We start from the raw sequence: 26,968 nt of genomic DNA on the forward strand, positions 1-26,968 counted from the left end.
ATCAATTATAATTTTACTTCAGATAACATTAAATTTTTTAATATTTAAAATTATAAATTTTAAAATTTTTAAAAAAATGTTGTAAAAAAGAAATTTAAATAATCATCTTATGTCTTTCTCATATTCCACGAAAATGTAATTTTAATTAATAATTCAAGTTGGTAATCAAATGCAGAGAAAGTAAAAGCATAAACCTATGGCAACACCTTTGACAAGGCCATAGCAACCCATCCTACAATGCAGAATGCAATTGAGCCCAAATTGCCTCTTTTAAATTATCAAACCAACCGAAGAAAAATTACAAACCCAATTTATGAATTCAATTACATTAATTATAATTTATATTCAAGCAAAATGTTTACCATATTTATTAGATCAGATGGTCGTCAATCCTTACGCTAGAGATTGGCGTGTACTTCTCGACGGAAAACCTTCGGGTGGGTCGGCCATTAAAACTGCGTACGTACCAGGACCACCAAGCGTGGAAGGGAAGGGAAATGAACGTGGAAAATTATTGAATACCTTCATTTTCATAATTTATAATTTTTTTTATAAATGTATAATATATTATTTTTTTAATATACTCAATATATATTATAATTTATGAATAATTGTCTACATCATACCTATGCACCAATCAAATATATAAGTAATTTTTATTTAAAATTATCATAATTTTAACAACAATTTAATTTTATTTTTAATTTACGTGAATATATCCTTACTTTTAAGAAAAAAAATGAGTATATCCAAACTACTTTTATATATTTAATTTTTAAAAATAAATTTTCATATTAATATAGTATATTCAAAATAAATAATATAATAATATAAATATTTTTCCAATCAATCCATGTTCATGGAGGTTAAGTTATAATTCCCTCATCCTCTTAACCTAAGAGAGAGAAAAAGAAAAAATAATATTTTTAATTCAGTTAATAATTAAAAATGAGAGTTTATTTTATTTATCAACTAAATAATATTAAAAAAAACTAATATAGTTAATTCAGTTTATTTAAAGTTTAATTTTGTTGGAAAATATTTTTAAATTATGTAAGAAATTCTAAATGTAGTAAGTTAATAAAAGGAATTGCGCCTTAGGTGTAAGTTGCCCAAAAATACTCTTGATATTAAGTTAAAATAAAATAGCCAAACCACACATGAAGTGTAATTTTGATATCTTATAAGCAATGAAAAATCACTTAAATTAAATTTCTTGGGTTATTATGCTTGATATTGTTTGAACCCATCTCATAAAATCTCAACCCCATTATCCTCGCATGGATTTTTTTTTTTTTTGCCTGAACTCGATTTATCTTGTACTTAAGACACAAAATATATGATATTCACTTATTAAATATATGAGTTCCACATATTTGTATTTTGGATCACAGGTGGACTAAGTCTAGGCAATCAATGATGCTTGTATCTCTTCAAGTGCTCGCCCCTTTGTCTCTGGCACCAAATTTGCCACAAATATAACTCCCAAGCCAGCAATGATTGCATAAATCAGAAATACCCCTGAAATCATGTATAGGAAATACCATAGCATAAGAGATTAAGAAAGTGACTCAATGAACTTTAGTTAGTTCAGTGATACTATAATTTTTTTTACAGAACTTCAAGACAGGCAGAGGAGAGGCAGTTACCTGCTGAGCTCCACTCAAACAAATAATTGAAAGTATATGCAACAATCCAACTCCCAGACCAGCTGAACAAATTTACTAAACTTCCTGCTGAACCTTTTACGTTTACAGGAAATATCTGATAGAAAAAACCATCATTCCATTTAAGCTGCAAATGTTAGCCACCTCACATGTTTCAGAGGCAAAATATGTTACTATACCTCTGCCACCATAATCCATGGTATTCCTCCCAGGCCTATTGACACAGAACCTATAAATACCTGATTGCAGAATCAAAATTTCGATGCTTATTTGTCTAATAATATTTCAACTAAAAGTGCAAAAACCATATGTTCTGGCCGAATCGTATTACCAATATTCCTGCAAGTGCCAGAATGGGAGTGATTTCTTTCCCTAGGTGATAGCCCTGCACATGACATTGGTACCTTTCAAGAAAAGTAAATTTATACCCACAATAAGGAACAAGAGAACAAGAAAAAGAGGGCATATAAATTCTATTTCTTTGGAACCTGCAATAGAAAGGACAATCCTGTTACAAGTGAACCTAAGCAGCATCCACTTGTAGAAACCTGAAAAGATGATTAAGATTTTCAGGATTCGTGCTCAGGTCAGCTATATTAATTCCAAATTTATGGGTTTCAGACTTTCAATACCAACCAGTAGAAGTGGTCTTCTTCCAAATTTATCAATTAAGAACAAGCTGCAAATATTCATCACTATCTGCAGCGAAAATGTGAACTGTAAATGAGATATGCGTCTTGAAGACTGCCAGATTCAAGCACACTTTTCAGGAGAAAAAAATAAATAAATCAATAAAATAGATAGAGAGAGACCTGAACAATACTTGCTGCCACAGACCCAACACTACTAGGGAAACCTGCCATGTACCGAGATGTCAAATTTATATATTTCTATATATTTGTCCGATAAGTTCAATTGTTATTGTGAAGCATATTAAATTACCAGCTGATTCTAAAATAGAGCTTAAATAGTAAGAATAGCCATTGAGCCCTCCAAATTGTAGAACTGCCATCAGCCCAACTCCAACCTAATCCAAACAATGAGCTATACCATACAGGTAATGTATGAAAAAGTGAGCATTGAGTAATTTGCAAGACTCACAATAATTGCAAGAGCATATTTCCTTTGAAACAACTCTTTAATGCCATCTTCTGATGTCTGATTAAAGTTCTGTGTATAATCCTGTCAAATATTCCAAATGGAAAGATCATAAATTATAAAATGAATCTTCTCTGAATTGAAGTCTGCCTTTTCCAAGATATCAAGTGAAAAAAATTACAATGATTTCAGCAGCCTCTTGAGAAATATCAGCATTCTTTCCCCTAAGGCTCTGGAGAGCAACTTTCAGCTCTTTTTCTCTGCCAACTTTTGCCTGCAGAAAATTGAACTCGTTGAGCATCTGATGGTTTCTCACATTAGATAAAACAACTTAAGAACAGGTCGAAACATCTAGATGCAAAGGCAATGTACACTCTATAGACTTCCTAAATTTGGAAAAGAATGGTCGTCAGATGAGCATGAAGTGCTTGACATTGCACATTTGGTAAGGTTCTGTAATTTCATACAATGAACAATGTCAAAATTTTCAATCCAAATGGAAAAGCTCCATTTCTTTTTAGCAGATGCATACATTCGAACATATCTTCTAAGGAGACAATTTTGAATTGGACTCACAAGCCATCTGGGAGACTCTGGAATGAAAAATGCACCAAGGAGCTGAATTAGACATGGAATAGTACCTGATAATGAAAAATAACATGACCATTATGAACCTATCTTCAAGTTTATCAGTACAAAATTTTGGAAGAAAACAAGTAAAAGAACACTACACCTAGTAGAGCCAAGATGCGCCAGTTACAGACAGAACCAATGATAAACGTAACTGATATGCCAGAACCCATCATAAGCTACAGAGTGGACAAAGAAAGATTAGCTAAAAAAGGGTTAAGGCAAACTTCTGAACTTTTTTATCATTAGAACTTACTGCAATAAGTAATGCAAATGCTCCCCTGAAATTCTTGGGTGTAATTTCTGCAACATAAATAGGTATCTGCAGATTGAATGCAAATTGAATGGTAACTTCCATTAGTGATAGGAGTTGAGTCTGGAGTAAGAATTATGAGCAAAATGTGCAAGCAAACATTTATTGAACTAACCACATAAGAAAGAATCCCAATTCCAATTCCCACCAACAGTCTTCCAAGGTCAAGTGACCACGCAACCTGTATGAAATGGTTGGACATTTACATATGCTTGAAAGAAAAAAGGTTAAATACTAAAAAATGCATAAACCTAAATGAGACAGACAAGAAATACCTTGGAAAATGTAATTGCAAGCCACCCTATGAGACACAATGCATCTGAAATCCAAATTGCCTATTTTGAATCATAAATAAAAATACAATGATCAAAAAGATGGTTGAATTGAGATCAGTAATGCTTCAAAGTGTAGCAAAAGGACTTTGTTAACTTACACCTTTCCGACCAATGAGGTCTGCCATCTTCCCACACAATAATGCACCCATTAGTCCCCCTATTGTTAATATTGAACCAAAAAGCGAATACTGCCAAGAGAGAGAGAGAATAGATAAATGTTCTGTAAACAAATAAATGGAATAACAAAAATCATATTAAATAATTTGATGCAGCAAGTGAAAATTTGTCTGGAAACAAAACTAGCATTCTGTTAGCTTAGTTAGTTATGACTAGCTTGGATTAAACTAAGTTTAGATCAAACATTCCAAATGCATTAGAGATTCTATGTTAGTACTTGTCCAGCATTGGCAGGTTAACCCATTAAGACAATCATTACTTTGAGAAGAAAAACTCTCGTCTTTTTCTTTTTAATTGAGGCCTCAAAACTGTGGATACGATTACAAAACCCGTAAACTCTTTTCAAGAATGAACAATAATGGATTGTTAGTACTTACTTCTGCCAAAGAAAGGCGGAGCTCAACCAAGATTCCAGATTCAGCAGGTGATGAATACCCCATCTGCAAGTAAGTTTCAAAAATTTACCAGCTCATTTATAAGTCAGATGATCCTTATTCCTTAATGGAAGAAGACCAGTTTCAGAAATGTATTAAATTAATAAATAGAGAGAGAAATGGGAGTAGAGGAGTAGTCTATAAACCTTATCAAATTCAAATTTTAGTTGGATTGAAATAAAATTTTAGAAAAAGTAATTATTTTGTATCTTGTGCACTTGTACAGAAAATTTTAATTAGACAATATAGGTGCATTTTAAATTTGTAGTGAAATTTATTTGCATTTGAAGCCATGGCCTTAACTTTATACCGTTTGAAAGAGAGAGACTGTAGTGAAATTAAATAAGCTTGTAATGAAATCAGAAAACCTTCTACACCTAACGTACGCTCAAACCAACAAGTAAAAGGAAGAAGAAAACTTACAGCATTTCCATAGATGTAAAAACCACAAACAATGGTTAATGCGGAGAAAACAAGCGTAAATGTGATGGACGAGGAAGAAGAAGAAGAAGAAGAAGAAGAAGAATGCTCATTCATCTCCCAATTCTTATGATCCACCTTTTCTTCCAAAAATGGTGATCTTGTTCCATCTTCCTCCATGCTTATTGTTCCTACAAAACTACTTCAGTAAACATCGAGAAGATAAAATAAATAGAGATACACAGAAAGCAATGATTTCAAGACCGTTTGGTGGACCAAAGAGCACGTTTCAGCAAATCCTCCCAACTACCATGCACTGCAACAGACCTTATCCTTTGGGACACTATTGATTTCTGATTATTTGAAAGTGCTATGCGTTTCAAGAATTATCATTATTTGATTTAAATGTGACTTATTTGCAACTTCAGGGATAAAAATAAGCAATTCAACAAGGGCAGCTTCATAAAAGAACAATAATTAAATGGAAATTGTAAATGGCCAGTGGTAGTAATTACAGTAATTTAACGAGAGCAATTGCACAAAAACAAAAAAGTCAACCAAAGTTGTTTCAGTTGATAATACTCGATCAGGGCTTTCATATTGAGAGTTAGAGGGTGTTGGTTTTATTCATTGGGTGCATTGTTGGGTGCAGTTGATAGCTGATAGGCACCTAAATAAGTGAATTGAAGTGTTTAATAAATTTAAAAAAAAAAAAGTTGATAGCTGATGGACAGCTGACATAATACATTAACTTTATTTTTATTTATATTTTTTATTTATAATTCTAATATTTTAATTAATGCATTTTAACTTTATTAAAATATTTTTTTATTAATAACATAAAATATAAAATATTTATTTATATATAAAAACTTAAAATTAATTTTTCTTTATCAACAATAATAATTACTTTATTATTTTATCTATATTTTTAAAGTTATTTAATTATTTTTAAAAAAATTAATTATTTTCTTATTTCAATATTAAAATAAATGATATAATATAATAGATTAATAATTTTAAATTTATTTTAATAATATAATAAATAATATAATATATTAATTTAATAATTATATATTTAATTTAATAATAAAATAAATAATATAATATAATAAATTTATAATTTTATATTTATTTTAATAATAAAATAAATTATATAATATATACTCTTATTAGTCATTTCACATATTAATAACAACAATTACAGCTAAATATAGTTTTACCAAACACTTAACATAAATCAGCTATCATCAGCTACCAGCTATCCGCTAACAATTATCAGCTGTATTCAACAGTTAAATCAAACAGACCCTAAGTCCTATCAAATGTCTCTCTTTATAAGCGATTTATAAACTCTACTATAATCATCATCATCATTCAAGGAGTTACATTAGAGCCCTCCCCTCATTTAAACTTTATGATATAAAAAATAAATTAAATGAAAATTTAAAGAAGTTTAAATTCGCCGCATAATATAAATAAAAAAAAAACATATATTTTAAGAATGTTTAATTTATAATAATAATTATTAATAATTTAAAATTTAATAAAAATTAAAATTATAGAATATTCATTCAATAGAATACTGTTTTAAATTTAAAATTAAAACTAAAATTATAAATTAAATTATTGCTGCTTTGATTGCCATATTCACGCGCCAAAACATCAGACCTAACGCTAAAACATGCGGTGGGCGGTGGCTGGTTGCTGAATGCATGAGGAACACTCTAAAGCCTCTGCAGAATTTGATGGATACTCAATGATTAGATGCCAATAGCATAAACAATTAAAGATTACATGGTTCAGGCTATAAAGTCTTAAGTTCGAAATCTAGAAGGGAAGCTATACATCTTTTTGGATGGAGAATTATTTTCCAATCTGAAAATATATCACAAAAGCATTAATTTCCTTATTGCAGACCACTACTTTGTGATTGATGCTTGGATTTCCTCGAGTGTTCTTCCTTTAGTCTCAGGAACCAGCTTTGCAATGAACACAACACCTGCTATACTTATGCCACCATAAATGATGAATGTTCCTAGAAAACAGGTTAGTTGAAGAAATTAACATCTAGTTAATACAGAAAGCAAAAATTTGGAAGTGAGTGAGGCATCAGTTCATCACCTGCTGAACTCCACTCAAACAAAAAGTTGAAAGTGTAGGCAATAACCCAAGAACCAATCCAGCTAACCAAATTGACAAGACTTCCAGCCGAGCCCTTTATGTTTATGGGAAATATCTGAAAACCTCACCAAGTTTCTATCATAATAAGAACTGAAATCTCAAAAAGAAGGCAGGGGAAGGAAATAAAGAAAGAAGCATGCATACCTCCGACATGATAATCCAGGGTATCCCTCCCATGCCAAATTCAAAGGAACCTAAGTACAGCTATTTCATTTGAACATTTAAACAACTAATAAGCAAGTGACCAAAATTGAGAGACACAGGACTAAACTATAGCAGGAAGAGGAATAGGTAGATCACCAATACACCCAAAAGCACCAAAACAGAAGTCACATCCTCCCTGACCATGTGAAGATCCTGTTTTTATTGCATACACGTTATCATTAATGGATGAGCAAAAATAAATCCTGGAAAGTTACTTAGGTAATAGTTTTGAGAAAACCTGGAAGAAGAATGACAATCCTGTAAGAACACAACCCAAGCAAGTTCCTACTGCAGATATCTGCTAACAATACAATAATTCAGCATTAGTTTCTTCGTAATTTGCACTCTCAAATAAATATTTTATTTTTTCCCCTTCTTACCATTAGTAGCAGTCTTCTTCCCAATTTATCTATTAACAATGCCCCCAAAGTTGTCATTATAATCTGAAAAAGGTTTTACCATCTTAGATGCGAATCAATTAGTACTACAAAAACATGGATAAACTGAATCAAGAACCTGAGTAACTGAAGCTGCTATGGTGCCAATTGTGCTTGAGAAACCTGCCATTAGTGAAAAGATTAATGCCTTTATATATCCTTACTCCATAATCTATTTCTCTACACTGATCCTATCATGCAGTAATCTTATTATTTACCAGCTGAGTCAAAAATTGTGCTTGTGTAAAATGCGAAACCATTGAGCCCTCCAAATTCTTGGAACACCATCAGCCCAACCCCAACCTAGAAAGGAATTCCTATTAGCACAGATCTAAACAAGCCATAAAAAGGGAACAGGGCACCACAGAACTAAGTTTTGAGGCCTACAATGAGTGAATAAGCATACTTTCTCTGGAACAGTTTAAAAATTCCATCTTCTGAGTTTTCACAGACGTAGACAGTATATTCCTTGAAACAGAAAAGCCAAATCTCATTTCTTTCTTCAAAGCCAATGAAGTTAAAATATATAGCTGAGGGATAAAAGTAAGTTCAAGTTCTTTGTAATTGCACAAGATTTTACTTCGATATCTGCTGCTTCTTGTGATATATCAGTACCATTTCCCCTGAGACGCTGCAGAGAAGATTCAAACTCTCTTATATGACCTATTTTTGCCTGCAGGAAATTACACTCATTACTTCTGCTACTCTGTTAATGAATTCTCATTTCACATTAAATCACAAAAGTAAAGTTGAATTATTTATTTATTTTTTAACACCAACAGAAATATGCCTAGCACCATTAACTGACCAAACTCACCAGCCATCTTGGGGACTCTGGAATGAAACATAAGCATAACAGCTGCACTAGACATGGAATAATTCCTGAAAATGTAATTACCTACCAGTCAATATAACTTTTAGGGCTAATTTTGGAATTTATCAACAATAATTAATATTTCAAAAGCAAAAGGTTTGACCTATTATAGCTAATATTCTCCAATTGACAAGAGAACCAACGAGAAATGTAAGTGCTTTGCCCAAACCTATCATCACCTGTAAAATGAAGGGTATGATCAAATGAAAAAAGATTTTATAACTAACAGAAAACCCATATTGAGAAGCATACCTGGTTAAGAGATGTAAATGCTCCCCTAATATTCTTGGGGGCAATTTCTGCAATATATACAGGTACCTGCATGAGAATAGTTGACTGATTCCTCTTTTATTGCCTGGCTTGATCAGTTAATTAGAAAGTAAACTTAAGTATGATTACCACATAAGAAAGAAGCCCAATTCCACACCCCAGAGAAAATCTTCCAAGATCAAGCCAAAAGGCATCCTGTTAACAGTTAAAAAAGAACACAATCACAAAAGAATCCCATTAACTCAGTTCAGACCATGATTTTCAATCTGCTTTTATCTGTTTCACAATTTAAATTGAAGAAAACGGACAAAGAAAAAAACCTTGGCAAATATAATTGCGAGCCATCCCAGGATGCAGAATGTTTCTGAAACCACCATAGCCTGTTCAACCAGGATAAAATTATTAAAAATTGATGAACTGGATAAAAGTATTTCTGAAACTTTATTCAAAGCCATGAAATATATAAATGTGACCTAAAAACTTACACCTCTACGACCAATTATATCAGCTATCCGCCCACTTGCTACTGCACCTATCATTGCTCCAATTGTTAATATTGAACCAAAAATCGAATACTGCATCACAGAGCAAGTAAATTTAGAGAGAAAAATTAAGTAGAGATATTAACTAAACTAGTTTGATTCAGTTAACATTCCAATATGTGAAGTCATGTGATAGTGAATTTGAAATAAGCTTAAACTTGTTTTTATTTTTCAGTACTGTTCTAATAAATGAAAAAGTCCAAATACCAATTATTTCAATCCAATTCCTATCACCATGAATAACATGCTAAGTGCTAACGATGGAAAAGAACTTGTGTTTTGTTCTCACCTACCAGCAACGTAGCTAATTAAGAAGATTAGGAAAAGTTTATATAAATATGCAAACACAACTAATGCAAAAGTCATTAGGTCAGAATGTAAATGGCACAAGTTGGTGAATGGTTACTTTAAAGGCAAAAGTCCGAATGTAAGGATAATGTTAAAAAAATGGCACTTACCTCAGCCATATTAAGGCCAAGGTCATCCACAATGCCAGTCTCAGCTGGGGATGAATAACCCACCTGCATACCGCTCACAAAATCATGAATTGGGTGTTCAGTCCCCATCAATTGCTAATGAAAGGAAGTAAATTAAGCAACAATAACAGTTCTTGTCAGGGCACAGTTTTAGCATAGCAATGAAGAAAAGGAATGAATAGAACTGAAAACTGATGCAGAACCACAAAGAACAATCAAAGGGTAAAAGAAATATATTCTCAAATTCTATTAATTTTCAGTTGTCAATATCAATTATAATAAGCTTTCTAGTAGTATAATAACTAGTCCTAGTAGTACTAAAATTGGGGATTTCAAAATTAAAAAAAAAAAATCAATACTAGCTAGAAATATAAAACCAACATTAAGAAAAATGGTAAATCTAATAGAACTCTTGAAATATTTTTAAATAATAATAAAATACTTAAATAATAGAAATATGACTTCCTAATTAAATTTTCTAAATAAAGAAAATCTAAATTTCTTAATTTTTTAGATGAAAAACTAAATCAGAATAAGTTCTAAATTTAATTTTCTGTATCAACAACTTACAGAGTTTCCAAAAACATAGGACCCGCAAACAGCAACTGTGGTGCTGAAGACCAACATAGAAGTAATGGTTGATGAGAAATGTTCCGTGTATCCATCATTTTCGCCAGGCAAAAGAAATCCATTCTCAATAAGTGGGCTTGTTCTTGCTTCTTCTTCCATTCCTGTCCTTCAACATTCACCCACAACTGCAAATTTTCAATTACCAGCACTGAATCTAATGAGTTCTTTTATGCTCGTCTTATATATATATAAACAAAAGCTGCACTCTAAACAGGCGAAGGACTTGGAATTAGAAAGTGGCTGCATTTAGTTTTATACTAGTAAACTTCGAATATATTATACCAGAGAATTTTATATATTCCAACGAGCTTCACAGTCATGCATCGCGGAGCCAACTACCAGTCAAAATCTTGTTATAATATTTGAAAGTCCAAATTATTCAGAATCAGACGTCTCCTCTTCTTTACAAGGCACACCAATAAGCTCAATTGTTTGACAGCCATATTTGAAGCTTGAATAATTTAATATTTTTATAATGGTGGCCATAACAACACATTAGAATAGATTTAGGAATTTTTAGATGATTAGCCCATCTTGAAAAAAAAAATAAAAATTAAATGAAAAAACTAATATAATAATAAAATTTTATTAGGAAATTTAAACTTTGTCAAATCCATTGGATTTCTTTCTACTAATGGTCTAGTACAACTTAAAAAGGAATAAGAAAAAGGAAAAACAATACACAGCATTGATCCATGGTATTTTCTTTCTTTCTACTTTGATGTTTTATGGTGCTTACTTGCATCATTGGCATCATAGATAAATTAATTAATCTTTTTAATAAAACAGCTTTACATCACTTAAATTGCAAATATATATTCTGGTGCAAGAATCTGATTGTTGAATTGAACTAATTTACAGAAGCTTGAATCTCTTCCAGTGTTCGGCCTTTCGTTTCAGGCACCATTTTCACAATGAAAATGATAGAGAAGGTGCAAACACAAGCATACAAGTAAAAGGTACCTGAAAAATGACACAAGCAACAACATCAAATAAATAAAGTCAATTGCTATCCACCAACTTTAATGCATTAGTGCATACTTCACCTGTAAAAGAGAAGTTGGCTTACCATATGAACTCCATTCCATTAGAAAATTGAATGTGAAGGATATAAACCAAGCACCAAACCAGTTTACCAATGTCACCAGGCTCCCTGCAATTCCCTTCAGATGTAAGGGGAATAGCTGTAATCCAAGCAGTGAAGAAAATGCAGATTAGAGACCATCATTAATCTATTTTTGTTAACCCATTTTGTGTTTATTATAGATCATAATCTTACCTCAGACATTAGAACCCAAGGAATTGCTCCCATTCCTATTGAGAAAGAGGCTATAAAAAGCTGGAAAAAAAAAAGAAAAAGAAAAAGGAAAATGTTAGTTTGTTATTGTGAATTAGCTTCAGGTCTAAAAGTAGTTGCTTTAGGCTTTACCATGACACCAGTGATTGCGATGATTGGAACTAAATCAAGAGCCAAATGATGTGCCTGGCGAACAAAGTTCAATGTGTTATGACTTAAGAGCCTCTATGCACTTCAGTGCAAATTATCAATTGTACACTTGATGATGATTACCTTGAAAAAGAATGAAGTTCCAATTAGTATGTTGCCCAGAAGCAACCCAACTGCAGAAACCTGAAATGGAATGACAAGAGCTTAGCACAATTAAGAGTTCAGTTCTTTCACCGTATATGAGCTATATTGTAATTTATCAAAGGTGCCTACCATTAAAAGAGGCCTTCTTCCTGCTCTATCAATTAAGGTTGCTACAAATGCAGTGAGAAGGACCTGTAGACCAGAGTAGAGGATACTTCCGGCACTTGGGGGGACACCTGAGTAGAAATGATAATACAATTAATGAGCAAAACTGGAATTTCACAAAGGACATGTGTATGCATAATTCAAGCAATGTCAGTTCACCTGCTGATGCAAAAATTTGGTCAGCGTAGAATATAATTCCATTAACTCCACCAAATTGCTGAAATGCCATCAGTCCAACTCCAACCTGAAATTCAAATGTTGAATAAGATAGAAAAGATGTATAGAAGAAACCCATTACACTGAAAGCAAAACTAATTCCTGCAGATTGGAAGATGCTTACAATGACAAAATGAATGTTTCTTTTATGAACCAAGTCTAGTAAGGTTACTCTTGGGAGTTGTCGAATAAGGGCTAAGGAATCCTGCAAGAGAAAAGGATAAATTTCAGCTTTGTTTAACTAATTGAAGAGAAGCTAACAACAACAAAAATCATGTCTGAAAAACTGATGAAGTGGAAAGAGTGTGTACTTGAATGTCTGTCTTTTCCTGAGAAATGTCAACCTTAGGTCCCCTAAGTTTTCGCAGTGAGGCTTCAAACTCGCGCTGGCGACCAACCATTGCCTGTGGCATTGAAGTTGCTTCCTTAGGATAATAGTCCTCTACATACAGTTTCCCATGCAACACTTGGAGAAAATCTTACTCCAGGTTTTTTTTTTTTTTTAAATAAAAAAGAAAGAAAGAAAAAGGAAAAATTCTTTGCACTTTCATATGTTGTTTATCTGGTTCTTCAAAATCTTAAAATGAAGTACCTCAGGTACTTAAAGGATTTTCCTACGTCTTTTATTATCTGATCAATATCTGTTACTTGAATTATGTTGAAATTTTGAGGAGTTGGCATATTTAATGATGGATCAACTGATAAAAGATAATGTCAAAAAATTACCGATTCTGTCTATAATAGAGAAATTGGAGTTTACCAGCCATCTAGGGGACTCTGGAATGATGCAAAGACCAGCAAGCATAACCAGGCATGGGAGAGTTACTGTAAGTATACACAGTACAAGTTAGCCTTATTATCAAGTATTGGATGAAAACGATTCATGATTGAGCTTTCCTAGGTGCAAAATCTTAATTGATTGATGAAAGTATGTTTTTAATAATGCAGAAAGAGATAATGGAAGTAATGACGTTCAATCTTTCAACCAAAGAAAGGAAAAGGAAAATAAGTAGCTACCATGTAAAAAGAAATGCTTTGATCTTTACATGAATGTAGGCTACAAGATGCGATAAAAAACATATGAGTTATGTTATCTATCTGAGTGACCTTTGACAGTACCTGTTAAGGCAAGTATCCTCCATTTTACAAATGCACCTATTAAATAGACCAACAATATTCCAAAAACAATAAAGACCTGCACAATGGGAAGAATGAAAAAAATAAAAGGCAGTAAGAGGCTTGACCAATTATAACATAATAACTTTAAAGAAAAATGAGTTTAATTCAACCCATAATCAGTTTATTGATAATTTTTAGACAGTAAAAGGAATTTGAAGAAATTTCCAATCATACCATAAAAATGAGTCTAATACCTGATTTGAAGTTGCTAGTGCTCCTCTAAGATTTTTAGGAGTAATTTCAGCGATAAATACAGGCACCTGTTCAATTTGAGAGAGAGAGAGAGAGAGAGAGAGAGAGAGAGATGAGGAGGAGGAGGAGGAGGAGGAGGGCTTAAGTCCATATTTGCATATCTTTGGTAAGTGTTAAGTGAGGTTAAGCAACAGAAACAAAAACATACCACATAAGAAAGAATACCAATGCCATATCCTGTTAAAAATCTTCCCAAATCTAGTAATAGTGATCCCTATCAAGGGAGATCATATAGAGAATTAAACATGTTTGAAAGAAAATTTTAAGTGCATTACATCAAATGATTACTTAAAAGTAGAAATATCGCGAACTTGGGATAAGTAGATTCCAATCCATCCTGCTATACAGATAATGGATGAGATCCTCATAGCCTGCAACAAAAATGGAGCCATGAAATTTGAGAAGACCATTCTTGCACAATCAAAGATGCTTTATTCATGTGAACTTTAACAGGGGCATCCGCCCATTTTCATACCCCTTTCCGGCCAAAGAAATCAGTAATTCGGCCACTTGTGATTGCACCGATCATAGCACCAATATTCAAGATGGACCCAAAAACTGAGTACTGCAAATAATATTGTCATTCCCCCTTCAAACGTTCATGTTCAGAGTGGTAAACTTATGTGAATCGATCAGGTATTAAAAATGATACCTCAGAATACGACAGGCTAAGATCATCCATGATACCGAATTGGGTTGGCGCCGAGTATCCCACCTGCAAATTCATAACTATGAAGTATAACTGTAGAATCGTACCTTGCATCAATGAAAAATGGAATCAAAGAAATGGTTTTTTACCAATTCTTTCAAAGTAAATGAAAAACAGAATCGTTTCCTTTCATTTTCAAACAAGTATCCAATTTCTGATTATGGAAAATTTCCAGGTATATATACTTACAGCACACCCAAACACGAAAGACCCAATAACTGCAATGCCGGTGCTGAGAAGAACCATCCCTAGACCACCAAGATTCTTCTCGCTCTCATGTTCTTGTTGAGTCCCCGTCTGTTGCGCAACAAATGGCTCCAACAAGTTCCCATCACGGTTCTCTACGTCTTGAGTGAGAGCCATTTCTTCTTCTCTATATTTCTATTTCCAAACAAAAGACACCCACCTTCGGGAAAACCAACAGAGGATCAGTTTCCAGGCATGCACCATTAGAAAAAAAATGCAAATGCAGGTTACTTCATCCTGTAATTTTCCAGGGGAATTTCTGCTTAATCCATGGAAGGGTAATGCAGTGTTATTGACACTATATATATATATATATATATAGCTACTTAGCTTGCTTCCTAGATATAGCTTCGTTATCCAACACCTTGTCTATTTTTTATGTGGTTATCATCTAGCGTGGATTAAACCCAAAAATGAATTAGTTATCTCCATCAAATTGAAAGTTGGCAATTTGTGAGTTGGTTGGTGAGAAAATCCAATCCCATAACTATCGCTTATCCTGTCTAGCTACTTTCTATATATATATATATATATATAGATATATATATCAGCAATCATGGATGACGTTGGATATGAGTCAAGGTGCCAAGTTTTTGGCAAGATTATCCAAAAAATTAATTTATAATTAATTTGAAATATACAAAAAATTAAAAAATAAAAATAAGATAAGGAATTAGTAAACAAATCTAAGCATTATCCAATGGAGACCTAAAAACTGGTAACAGATTGAAAAAAAACAATTTAAAATATTACTTTGAGTTTCTTTTAATTACAAGGGTACATTGTGAAAAGAACAGATTATCATACCGAAAACTATATGTTTTACCAGCTTTTGAGACATATTAGTCAATCACATTTAATCTGGTTAGGTTTCTTGTACCCTTTTAAACATGGGAGATGAAAGATTTGAGATTGATATCCTACTTTTTGAAATTGCACATTTATTAATTTGTAAAAAATTAATTCTTTTTCTTTTTTAAAAACTAGAAACGAAAGATTTAATATTTCTAAAAGAACAAAGGTAATTTGATAGCATTCTAGATTATAAACAATTTTAACAAGAAGGAATCATTTCACTGGACAATTGTCACTGTGAAGCTTTCTCGTGTATCCCTGTTATCCAAATTTCGATCATCACTTGTGATGGAAGAACAGGACATATAACCTGAGCTGACAGGGTTAATCACACTGTTAGAACCACCAATATAAGCTCCAAGAGTTGATGGAACCAGCTGCAGTTTGGTTTCCAACATCTTCACAATCTGATACATTGTTGGCCTGGCAAATAATATTGGATGAGCACAAATCACTGCTATATGAACATGTAGCTCCATCACTTCTGGGGACTCCATTTCAGGCATTTTTTCTTCGATAACATCCAATGATTTGCCTTCCTTCACCCGCTTCCATGCCCAATCTGTCAAGAGGGAAACTTTTCCTTCATCATTTTGGTAGGCTTTCCTTCCACTCAGCAGCTCAAGAAGCACAACCCCGAAGCTGTAAACATCGCTTCTTTCGGTTAACTTGCCATATAAGGCATATTCTGGAGCAATATAGCCAAGAGACCCAGCTGCCCTGGTGCTCAAATGTGACATTCCCTGTGAATTGAACCTTGCCAAGCCAAAATCTGCCACCTTTGGCTCAAATGTCTCATCCAGAAGTATATTACTAGCTTTTATATCCCTGTGGATGATTGCAGGATGTACCCCATAGTGTAGATAAGCCAATCCACGAGCTGTTCCCAGGGCGATCTTCTGACGAATTGGCCAGCTTAGCTTCTTCATTCCTGACCCGAATAGATGGTCATAGAGGCTTCCATTGTGCATCAGATCATAGACAATAATTCGTTGGTGACCTTCCATAGGAACTGTTGCATTACAGTAGCCTCTTAAAGCTACAAGATTGACATGCTTAACACTACAAATGATTTCCACTTCCTGTGCAAATATTGCATCACCAGAAGCTGAACAGTTCTTGAATCTCTTGAACGCAACTTCAGATCCATCAGGTAATAACCCCTTGTAAACATTTCCATAATTTCCCTTCCCAATAATATTATGTCTTGAGAAATTCATCGTAGCAATCCTAATTTCATCGATTTTGAATTTGGTTAAACTGGTACTTCTTGCATGCAGTCCTAATCCAAGGTCCAAACCAGCCTCATCTTTATTAACAGAATTGTTCCTTTCTTTCCCGCATTTCTTGTGCAGCGTCCAGAACAACCACACTGTAATTGGGGCCCCCAAGACCCCAATAATGCAACCTAAAACACCACCAGAAATTACAGACTTGTGCTTCTTATTGAAGAAGTTCAACCTCATAGAAAATTCAAGCCTGAACAAGCATTTCGCAGTTGCTGGATCCCTCAGACCAAGTTTATTGCTAAAAGCAGCCGCGTACATAAACAAGTAATCAGAAGAATCCGAGGTATTCTCTGTTTCAGGACCCTGGAGGAACAGTTTCTGAATGCTCGACACCTTGTGGATACAAGATTGACAAACGAAACCATTTTCCAAAGATTGGTTACAAGAAAGCCTCAGTTCCTGCAATTCGGACCTGGGAATTAGGCTCTCAAATTGTGGCCGAGTTGTAATGTTGATATAAGTGTCCGATATCCATTCTGGATGATACCCACAAGTGGACTGGATATCGAAACCATGTAAGAAGTCGGCAACTAAGCACCGATATGATTCCCAACATGCCTGAAAAGTTTCAGGAGGAGGAACAAAGTGCCCACTGGTTCGAAGGTACTCTGATCGAACGAAAAGAATTCCTTTCTGTATATGCTGACATTGACTAGGCACATGGACAAGAGCAAGCCTTATAGGGACATCAATGGCGAGTTTGCGAAGAACATCGAAGTTCAATGGGCAGGAGGATTCAGTAAGGTTTCTGTTAGAGATTTTGCAGCGATTAGCAGTTAAGGTACAGAAGTTGGAAAACGCTAAAACTAATACTAATGGAAGGAAAGTGAATGGAACTAGGGACATGTTTAAGCTAGGTTTGAAAACCATGATTTTTTGCTTAACCCTTCATGGGACTTGGAAACCACTTTAACCATAAAGTTCATCTTCAGAGTGCTTCATCGATCTTCAATCAGTGGCCGGTTTTGGCAGGTAGCAAATGGGCGGCAAGTGAGAGTTGGAATGAGTCTAAACTGAATTTTATATCTTCATCTGTCTGTATATAGACCATTAAAGCTCTTGATTTGGAGCGCATATGACTTCATGAATTTATCTTTAGTGAAACCGTGATATGTTTGAATAAATCAAATGAGCTTAATTTCAAGAAGGCCCATGTTAAACATTTTACATGATTGAGGCCTGCTTGTGAACATTAATAGGTGAAGCTTTAAATCCTTCTTCTTTAGTAAAACAAAACGAGGGATCATGACTTTCTAAGGTTTGCTAACAATGTATGAGCATCATCACTAATTAAACCAACTGGAGTAATGATAATTTGATGAAAGCAATTAATCCAATAATATAACTCCATGTCTGAAGATAGAGAGATTATTAGGTGCATCCCATAAACGTGTATTTTCTATCTATAAACATGGATTCCACTTTTTTATAAGAAAGAAAAACTGTTTTATTATATTTAAAAAGTACTATTTTTTAATATTTCTGATGTATCTAATAATTCGCTCTCAAGTAACCCAACATCTAATTATATATCCAATTAATAATAATAATAATAATACCCATACAAACCCTAAAGCAGAAAGTAGCAAACTATGTCGTTCCAAGAACAAAAGACAAATGGAAAAGATTGAAACATAAGGAAATTTCTTGTCATCATGAAAGTAAACATTAGGACAAAAAAAAAAAAAAAAAGCCCAGGCCCCAAGAGAGCTTCCAATAAAACGTATATGATGATTTTCCATTGGGCTTAGAGTTGATTGATCACTTGTACTTTATTGGGCATAAACCTTTTATTAATGCAATGACTTCATTGTTAAAAAAAATATATTATTAATTAAAATTTTGAATACTACCCAAAAGTCTCAAACATATTATTTTATAATCGCAGAAAAAATGTATTTTGTCTAGCCCTATCTTAAAATTAATTCAAGAAAAAAAATTTTTATTTAAATCTTATATTTAACCTAAAGTAATTATAAATAATAATAGTAAATTATTCACAATAATGTGATTCTCTTTCCCATCAAGAATGAAATACATTAATTTTATTACAATGACACCCACATTTTTATATTATTAAACCAATTTATTATTATAATATAATGTCCATACCTAAGCCTTGTTATTTTAAATATATTAATGGAAGTTGTAGTTCCAAGGCAAAGGCATTAATATATTAATTCCTTTATATTTAATAGTTCGTTTTGCTCATTTTGTGTCTCCACTTTGCAATGGGGACAACACAACATTCTCAATGTGTCATTATATTATTAAATTCAATGATTTTGACCCTTCTTCTGTTTTGTGTATTAATCTATATTCATTCAATACCAGATAATTTTATATAAAGAATTTAATTAATAATAAAACATTTTAAAGTGAAAATATTTTCTATTATATAAAATCATATTTATAGGGATTTTTGAACACTACTAGGGAGAAATTATACCTTTTTATTTTTTTTTTTAATTTGAAGGTTTCAATTGTATTTATTAATTAATTAAAGGTATTAAAATTTAATATTTGAGATTCTATTAATATTTTGGAGAATTTATATGATATACATAAATTCCGACAAAATCTTTTACTTATGATTAAAATATTGATATTTATGAAATATTTATAATTCTACTAATATTCTGGAGAATTAAGTTGACATACTTAAGTTCTGACAAAGTTTCAATTGTATTTATTCATTTATAATTTGATAACAAAATTGTACGTCTATTGCTACTTAGAATAAGAAATTTTAATACCTTTTTATATTCATTTTTACTTAATTATTATATTATTAATTTAATAATTTTTTTAAATTAAGAAAAAAAAAAGCTATCCGAATATGACGGTCATTGTCTTAGACCAAGGTCCATCAAGCTCTGCTTAACCCTCCATAAGAGGACCTACCATCAAGCTATAGTAGGTCCTCAAAGAGTTACAAAAATATATTATCTGTAGTTGATTCATCCATTCATTGTAAGCGGAGACAATACTGAGTCATCAAACATTAGTACACAGAATCGAATCGAAATCAGACGCCTTCAACTTTCAAGACTTACCACTAAGCCACCACACTCTGTAATAACTTAATAATTAATTATCTAACAAAATTAATGATCAGATGAATGCTTACATAAATATGAAAGTGAAAGATTTTTTTTTTAATTATCCTTTGTTTGGTAAAATTTTAAGATTTTACTTTCAAAAAGATAAAAATATTAATAAATTAAAAAATTAATATAATCCCTTAAAATATTCAAATAATATTAATCTCAGGCTAACATCCTTAGTTAATCTGATGGATGTATTGAAAAAAAAAATTCAAAATATAAAATTATGAATTGTATGGCCTAATTCCAACTGGAAAAAATGTTGGGTTTCTCTCTCTTTAAAAAGAGTGTCTGTTTGGGGTTTGAAGGCAGAGAGCAGAAGTCGCTGCAGAGCTGTCACCGCTTGTCAGCTGCTTAGGCTATTCCCAGCGACTCCAACGGACCCTTGTCAGAAAGAAAGAGAGAAAGAGAAAGAGAAACAAACGCATAAACCGAAAGTGTCCGTACAAATGGAGGACTGCGAGAGAGAGAGAGAGAGAGAGAGAGAGAGAGACACTACAGCAAAGCTTTTCCATTTATAGCTTCGAGATTCTCTTTTCAGGGTCTGGATAAATTTTAGTCAAAGAAAATGCACTAAACAACAGGATGTTTTAATGTGTTTTTATACTGACCACAAACACTGTTTATGTTTCGGGTCTTTTCTTCTTCTTTGTTCATTTCTTTTCTGTTTTATTTTTTCTTTGCTTTCTGGTCTCTGGGTGAGGATTCTGTTGTTCATTCATGGCAACTGGTGATGGTGGACAGCATGATCAAGCTTCTTCTCACACTACTATTACAAGGTATGCATGTCTTCTCCTTCATCTTCACTGACGGAGCTAGGGGGCTGAGTGGTGCTACTGCCATGGCCACCGTAGCTTGGTGAAAATTTTTTTTTCTACCCTTGTATTTATGAAAAAATATTTTAAATATATATAAATACATGTAAAATTTTCGTTTGGCCCCCCTAAAACAATTGCTGGCTCCGTCATTGTTCATCTTCTCTCATTTGGGTATGTCTTAATATCTTCTTTTGTAACTTTTCGTTCTTATTTAGGTACATCTTTCATGCATACAATCATCTCGCATAAATGCTTATTGGATTTTTGGATATGGATTTCTTGGATACGTGTTCTTTTTTTCTGGAATTTGAATAGTTTTTCTCTTTTGTAAGTTGCCTGCTTTTATGTTGGTTTAGGAGTTTAAGAACGTTAACAGACAAGAGAGCACATTTTTGTTTTTTTAAATTCATACTGTGGGTTCTTCTCATCTTGTTATGCCTTGTTTAATTTGTGCTAAAGCCCTCTTCTTTTAATGCTTGTTGAGTTATTTGGTGTTTCATCAGATTGTTTGTTCATTTGTTAACTAAATATTGATCCTAACAGATTTTGCTATCTTGTGGATCTTGATTAATTTCTCATTTGTGCCTGTTTGTTTAAGGGTCTGTTATGATTGTTGTATGAGTTGTTGATGAGGAAATCACAATTTTAAACATCTTAAATATATTATTTAAAAGCCATTGAAAATTGATTTTAAGATAATTTGACATCTTTTAGCCATTAAAACTCTGAAACAGTTAAACAGTTTTTCAGGCTGGAACCACAATTCCAAACAGCCTATCCCCCTATGAACTAGAATTTTATAATAATTCAATTCAATTGATTACTTTTTTTTGTCAATTCTCATGTTTGTAATGAAAGAATTCAATTCTTTTTAACTTAAAAAATCATTTAAAAAAAATAGAAATCAAGCATAATCTTGTGTAATTTATTTCGAAGGAAACCTATAAGAATATGATATGAAATCCGGAAGTGGCATGTTTCTAGAATTTTTCTTAATATGTGACAAAGAAGATTTTTATGTTATCTCTTCTTTGATTTCTGGGTTTCATGTGACCCTCTTTTTAATCCAAGGGTTAATTTTTACCTGCCCAAGCTTTCTAACACTCAGGATAGTTCCATTATTTGTTGGAGTCTTTACATGTTTACAGATCTTTCAATGTGCTACTTCCTTTTTTTTTTTGTCATTGTTTCTTATCATTTTCGTTTGCATTGTTTTAAAGAGATGGTTTTCATTGTGGATTTGATCTTCAATATTTAAAAAATTTGATCTTTTATCTCCTCACCTTAGTTAATCCACCAAATCTGTCTCAATCACTTACTACTTCTTCCATATGCACACAGTGAGAGTCTATTTATCCTTCTTGATTCTGATAGTAATATTAGATTCATCAGCAGCAGGAACCACTTTTGCAAGTTGTAACAATGTTTCTTCTTCTTTAATTCAGGGAGAATGGAAAGGATTATTGCCTATTATCAGAGAGAGAAACACTTGCAGAGGCTTCAGTGAAACATAAGAAATATGGCAAACTATTTTCTTTCTCTGCATCTATCCATGGTATTTTACCTCACTTTCTTCTTTAGGATCCTCTAGGCATTGAATAGGTGTGTTTGTCTTTAGCATGTGCGTCGACTGAACCAGTCCCATATTTTCCCATGCTTAATTTTCATTTTTAGTAGATTTGAAACATTCAACTATGGAAAAGGAGAAACAAGTCCCATCACCGACAGGAGTTATAGAAGCCTGCTTAGAAAACTTGGATTCTGGCTCAGTTTCTCCTGAAAGTTCCCAAAAAGAATTGGAAGTTGGTGGGTCGAGGGCACGGTCCAACTGGAGTAGATTCTTCAAATTATGGAAAAAAAAATCACTAAAGCACTTGGCCTCTTTCACTCCTTTACCAACAAGAAAGAGCAGAAGCGCAAGAGAGAACCCAGTCCTGAGAGATTTGTTTAAGTTCAAGTCTTCCTTGGAGAATTTTACACTTGCTCAGCTTCAAACTGCATCAGACAATTTTAGCCCTGGTATATATAATATAATTGTTCCTGGAATTCTGGCCTTCTTGTATAGATGCTGCTAGTGAAAGTATTATTTGAAAATGGATTATTATGTTCATTTTGCTTATGAATGTTTATGGTCTTCTTGTAGAAAACTTAATAGGAAAGGGTGGTTTTTCTGAGGTTTACAAGGGCCGTCTGCAAAATGGAAAGCTAGTAGCAATAAAGCGACTGACTAAAGGAACTGCTGATGAAAAGACAACAGGGTTTCTATCTGAACTTGGCGTCATGGCTCATGTTGATCATCCTAATACAGCTAAGTTGCTTGGATGTGGCATTGATGGGGGCATGTACCTTGTTTTTGAATTGTCCCCACTGGGGAGTTTAAGATCTGTTCTTCATGGTTTGTTCCTAATTTGCATGTTTTTCTAGTTGAATTGAAATTGCCTTTTGGTTTGCTAGTAACTTGGTTGTTCTTTAATTACGTTTCCAGCTTCAGAAGTCAAACTTGACTGGAGTAAAAGATATAAAATTGCTCTAGGAATAGCAGAAGGATTGCTCTATCTTCATCGGAGTTGTCGAAAGCGAATCATCCATAGAGATATCAAGGTTGATAATATTCTTCTTACAGAAGATTTTGAGCCTCAGGTAGCTTTCAAGTTAGAACTGAGAACATCAAATTGTAAAACTGCAGTTATAGCTGAAGTTTTTCTATGTTTGGTTTAAAAGGAATCTTTCTTAATATGCAGATTACAATGTTTAATCATTGCAGTAAACTCTCTATTATTAAGCCATTTATTTCATAAGCCTGCTTGATACACTCTCCAATTTTTATTCCAGATTTGTGATTTTGGGCTGGCCAAGTGGCTACCCAGACATTGGACTCACCACAATGTATCAAAATTTGAAGGCACATTCGGGTTTGTTAACCTATGACATTTTCACTTTGAGTTAATTGAAATAACTATGATTTTTATGTGTTCGCCTTATTTTTCTTTCACTTGCAGCTACTTTGCTCCTGAATACTTCATGCATGGCATAGTTGATGAGAAAACTGATATATATGCCTTTGGTGTGTTGCTTTTGGAGGTCATAACTGGGCGCCCGGCTGTGGATCATTTACAGCAGAGCGTAGTGATATGGGTAACTTTACTTCTTGCACAATTTGTTCATGCCATCACTAAGGCCATTATTATGGAAAAGGAATGAGCTTCACATTTTTGGTAGGGCTAAGTATTCGGTTCAAACCGAACTGAATCGAATCGAATCATCAAAATCGAATTAACCAAATTACTATATTTTAGAAACCGAACCAAACCGAAATGAATGAAAAATCGAATCAAACAAAACCAAATCGCTCCATTTCGATTCGGTTCGATTTGAACCGATTGATTTTTGAGTTTGGATGGATTTTTTAATTTAGACTTAATTTTCAAGTTATTTGGTCTGATTTTGACCTTAGTTTGAATTAATAGCCATTAATCAATGAAATTAAACAATTTATATATATAAAATTACATATAATTCATAAATTTTCTATAAAAAATAATCAATTTAAAAATTAATAAAATAATTCAGTTCAGTTCGATTCAATCGATTTTTTTCTCTCTAAAACTGAACCGAACTAAAATAATCGAAATTCTTATAATGCAAAACCGAATCAAACCGAATTGAATTATCTTAAAAACTGAATTGAATTACTGAATTAAGACGGTTTGGTTTGATTTATTCAGTTCAAACTGAATAATGCTCGCCTCTAATTTTTAGTTCTGTTTCTGTCTTGTAGGCAAAGAATTTGCTTAATAACAATAGCATCAAGGAGCTTGTTGATCCTTCTCTTGGTGATAACTATGACCCAGAAGAGATGGAGCGCGTTGTTTTGACTGCCTCATTGTGCGTTGAGCAGTCTCCTATTCTTCGTCCTCGCATGAATCAGGAAAGTGCAGGTTCTCTAAACTTGCATTTTTTTTTTCCACATCATACAACAGTCAAATTCACTGGAAAATTAGATCCCATCTTTTGCAGGTTGTGATACTGCTAAAAGGTGATGAATATGCTAAAGAGTATGCAAATGAAGGCAACAAGAAGGCATTGCAAAGAACTTACTCTGAAGAGCTCTTAGACGTTCAAGAATACAACTCAACCAAGTATCTGAATGATATGAAACGGCACAGAGAGCTTGCTTTGGAATGTTGAATTGAAAGCAAAAGAATCGCATATTTAGGAGGAAAAAAAAAAACAGTAGTAGTTGATGTTAGTTCCCTTAGGATTTTGCAGTTTCAAGGGTGTTTGGAATTTCCATGGAAATGAAACTATGTATCCTATCTGTTTTCCATGGCATTTGAACTTTGAAGACACTGTGCAGTATGAATTTCAAATTCCATGGAAAACATTGTGAAGCCATTTCATTTCCATAGGTGGAACAAACACCCATTTTCATTCTCAGACTCGAGATGTTTTGTGGAGGATTAAATACAGCTTTATATAGAACAGAAACTTAGAATACATTCAACTCTATCTAACTTCAGCCATTAAACCAAACTTAGGCTTCAGCTCTATCTTACTCTAAAGCTACAGTTAATAATATGAAATTATCGGTCCATGGCCCGAATGAGCTGCTGAAGTGGCTATGGGCTGTGGATATATTCTAAGAGCCCATAAAACTAATTCAGTTCACAAATGGGCGTGAATGTTTGGGCTGCTAAGAAACAGATGTAGTGGGTATTTGATATTATATTTAGAATGCTATAAATATTTTTTTAGATAAAAGTATCATTTAAAATATTATTAAAAAATTATTTTATTATTTTAATATTTTTATGATTAAATTTTATTAAATTTAATTTTAAATTATTTTTTATTTTGATCATATTATCCTTTTTTATTTAACTTGAAAATTAATATTATTAATATTTTTATTTTTTTATTTATAATTTTAACATTTTAATTAATATATTTTAACTTTGTTAAAATATTTTTTATTAATAACATAAAATATAAAATATTTATTTATATCCAAAAACTTAAAATTAATTATAAATTTTTTTATTAACATTAATAATTGTTTTATTATTTTATCTATATTTTTAAAATTATTTAATTATCTTTAAAAAATAATTATTTTCTTGTTTCAATAATAAAATAAATATAAAAGATTAATAATTATATATTTATTTAAATAATATAATGTAACAAATTTATAATTTTATATTTATTTAGATAATAAAATAAATTATATGATATATACCCTTATTAGTCATTTCACATTAAGAAATAATTTTACCAAACAAATATAAACACTTAATATATTATCGCTTTTTTATAAATAAAATTAGTTATATTCATTAATCAAATTTGAAATCGCCTATTTGATATTATATTTAGAATGTTATAAATATTTTTTTAAATAAAAGTATTATTTAAAATATTATTAAAAAAATAATCTATAAAAAATAATTTTATTATTTTAATATTTTTATAATTAAATTTTATTAAATTTAATTTTAAATTATTTTTTAATATTCTCTAACTAATATATTTAAAAATATAATTTTCTTAATAATAATTATTTTTTTAATACTCTTTTGGATGATACATGGTAAAATATTAAATCTCTTTAATTCAATTTTTTTTTATTTTTAAATTCAAATATATCCAAAATTTTAAAATGAGAATATTTTACAATCTCAGGAACAGCATCTTCCAAATCCTATTCAATTAAATTCACGCATACACGTATCAGTTCAAAAGATTTGTATATTCTTTATGATGTCATTGATTACCCAAAAAGAATAATGTCATATTCCCATTAAAAAAAATAAAAATATTGACATAAATCCAAGCATAATGAAGTAATGA

At 32.2% G+C, this 26,968-nt stretch overlaps 4 protein-coding genes across 5 annotated transcripts; 1 reads left to right on the top strand and 3 right to left on the bottom strand.

Moving 5' to 3' along the window:
• Positions 1-1,161: 1,161 nt before the first annotated feature.
• On the bottom strand, positions 1,162-10,949 carry LOC110635534 (myo-inositol transporter 1A). The gene is made up of 36 exons (XM_058142812.1): positions 10,632-10,949; positions 10,044-10,106; positions 9,529-9,618; positions 9,364-9,423; positions 9,173-9,238; positions 9,026-9,091; positions 8,877-8,952; positions 8,717-8,781; positions 8,480-8,572; positions 8,287-8,367; positions 8,118-8,202; positions 7,979-8,022; positions 7,843-7,905; positions 7,701-7,760; positions 7,559-7,615; positions 7,403-7,462; positions 7,199-7,313; positions 7,001-7,112; positions 5,078-5,273; positions 4,598-4,660; positions 4,142-4,231; positions 3,984-4,043; positions 3,824-3,889; positions 3,652-3,717; positions 3,499-3,574; positions 3,342-3,406; positions 2,947-3,039; positions 2,769-2,849; positions 2,610-2,694; positions 2,480-2,523; positions 2,304-2,366; positions 2,156-2,215; positions 1,999-2,052; positions 1,847-1,906; positions 1,650-1,764; positions 1,162-1,521 (listed from the first exon to the last, which is right to left on the bottom strand). Exons 1-36 carry the CDS (start codon positions 10,788-10,790, stop codon positions 1,406-1,408), a joined length of 2,868 nt encoding a protein of 955 aa, XP_057998795.1. The 5' UTR covers positions 10,791-10,949; the 3' UTR covers positions 1,162-1,405.
• A 309-nt stretch (positions 10,950-11,258) lies between these two features.
• LOC110635513 (sugar transporter ERD6-like 8) lies at positions 11,259-15,427 on the bottom strand. Its single transcript, XM_021784879.2, has 17 exons — positions 14,993-15,427; positions 14,747-14,809; positions 14,570-14,659; positions 14,406-14,465; positions 14,243-14,308; positions 14,037-14,102; positions 13,783-13,858; positions 13,424-13,488; positions 12,975-13,067; positions 12,788-12,868; positions 12,607-12,691; positions 12,412-12,518; positions 12,262-12,321; positions 12,121-12,174; positions 11,971-12,030; positions 11,761-11,875; positions 11,259-11,654 (listed from the first exon to the last, which is right to left on the bottom strand). The coding sequence occupies exons 1-17, from the start codon at positions 15,164-15,166 to the stop codon at positions 11,542-11,544; spliced, it is 1,428 nt and encodes a 475-aa protein (XP_021640571.2). The 5' UTR covers positions 15,167-15,427; the 3' UTR covers positions 11,259-11,541.
• A 695-nt stretch (positions 15,428-16,122) lies between these two features.
• On the bottom strand, positions 16,123-18,039 carry LOC110635520 (probable LRR receptor-like serine/threonine-protein kinase RKF3). Its single transcript, XM_021784886.2, has one exon. The coding sequence runs from the start codon at positions 18,037-18,039 to the stop codon at positions 16,123-16,125; it is 1,917 nt and encodes a 638-aa protein (XP_021640578.2).
• Positions 18,040-20,551: 2,512 nt separating this feature from the next.
• LOC110635533 (receptor-like cytosolic serine/threonine-protein kinase RBK2) lies at positions 20,552-25,615 on the top strand. Of its 2 annotated transcripts, none has more exons than XM_058142772.1 (9): positions 20,552-21,079; positions 22,564-22,673; positions 22,796-23,137; positions 23,262-23,513; positions 23,604-23,758; positions 23,951-24,030; positions 24,118-24,253; positions 24,897-25,043; positions 25,133-25,615. In XM_058142772.1, exons 1-9 carry the CDS (start codon positions 21,021-21,023, stop codon positions 25,304-25,306), a joined length of 1,455 nt encoding a protein of 484 aa, XP_057998755.1. In that variant the 5' UTR covers positions 20,552-21,020; the 3' UTR covers positions 25,307-25,615. The 2 variants fall into 2 exon arrangements, with proteins under 2 accessions (XP_057998755.1, XP_057998754.1); XM_058142771.1 differs by having other exon boundaries at positions 20,553-21,079; positions 22,793-23,137.
• Positions 25,616-26,968: the final 1,353 nt, after the last annotated feature.

The sequence above is a fragment of the Hevea brasiliensis genome, unplaced genomic scaffold (genome assembly GCF_030052815.1).
Source record: "Hevea brasiliensis isolate MT/VB/25A 57/8 unplaced genomic scaffold, ASM3005281v1 Scaf7, whole genome shotgun sequence".
Taxonomy (NCBI): Eukaryota; Viridiplantae; Streptophyta; class Magnoliopsida; order Malpighiales; family Euphorbiaceae; genus Hevea; species Hevea brasiliensis.

Coding starts and splice junctions, on each gene's coding strand:
- LOC110635534 (XM_058142812.1), bottom strand. CDS start 10,790: ATGGAAGAAGAAGCAAGAACAAGCCCACTTATTGAGAATGGATTTCTT. Junction 7,761..7,842: donor GAAGAAGACTGCTACTAATG/GTAAGAAGGGGA, acceptor TATTGTTAGCAG/ATATCTGCAGTAGGAACTTG. Junction 4,661..5,077: donor TTTACATCTATGGAAATGCT/GTAAGTTTTCTT, acceptor ACTTACTTGCAG/ATGGGGTATTCATCACCTGC.
- LOC110635513 (XM_021784879.2), bottom strand. CDS start 15,166: ATGGCTCTCACTCAAGACGTAGAGAACCGTGATGGGAACTTGTTGGAG. Junction 12,322..12,411: donor GAAGAAGGCCTCTTTTAATG/GTAGGCACCTTT, acceptor ATTCCATTTCAG/GTTTCTGCAGTTGGGTTGCT. Junction 12,175..12,261: donor GAACTTCATTCTTTTTCAAG/GTAATCATCATC, acceptor TTTGTTCGCCAG/GCACATCATTTGGCTCTTGA.
- LOC110635520 (XM_021784886.2), bottom strand. CDS start 18,039: ATGTCCCTAGTTCCATTCACTTTCCTTCCATTAGTATTAGTTTTAGCG.
- LOC110635533 (XM_058142771.1), top strand. CDS start 21,021: ATGGCAACTGGTGATGGTGGACAGCATGATCAAGCTTCTTCTCACACT. Junction 23,514..23,603: donor TTTAAGATCTGTTCTTCATG/GTTTGTTCCTAA, acceptor TTACGTTTCCAG/CTTCAGAAGTCAAACTTGAC. Junction 24,254..24,896: donor AGCAGAGCGTAGTGATATGG/GTAACTTTACTT, acceptor TCTGTCTTGTAG/GCAAAGAATTTGCTTAATAA.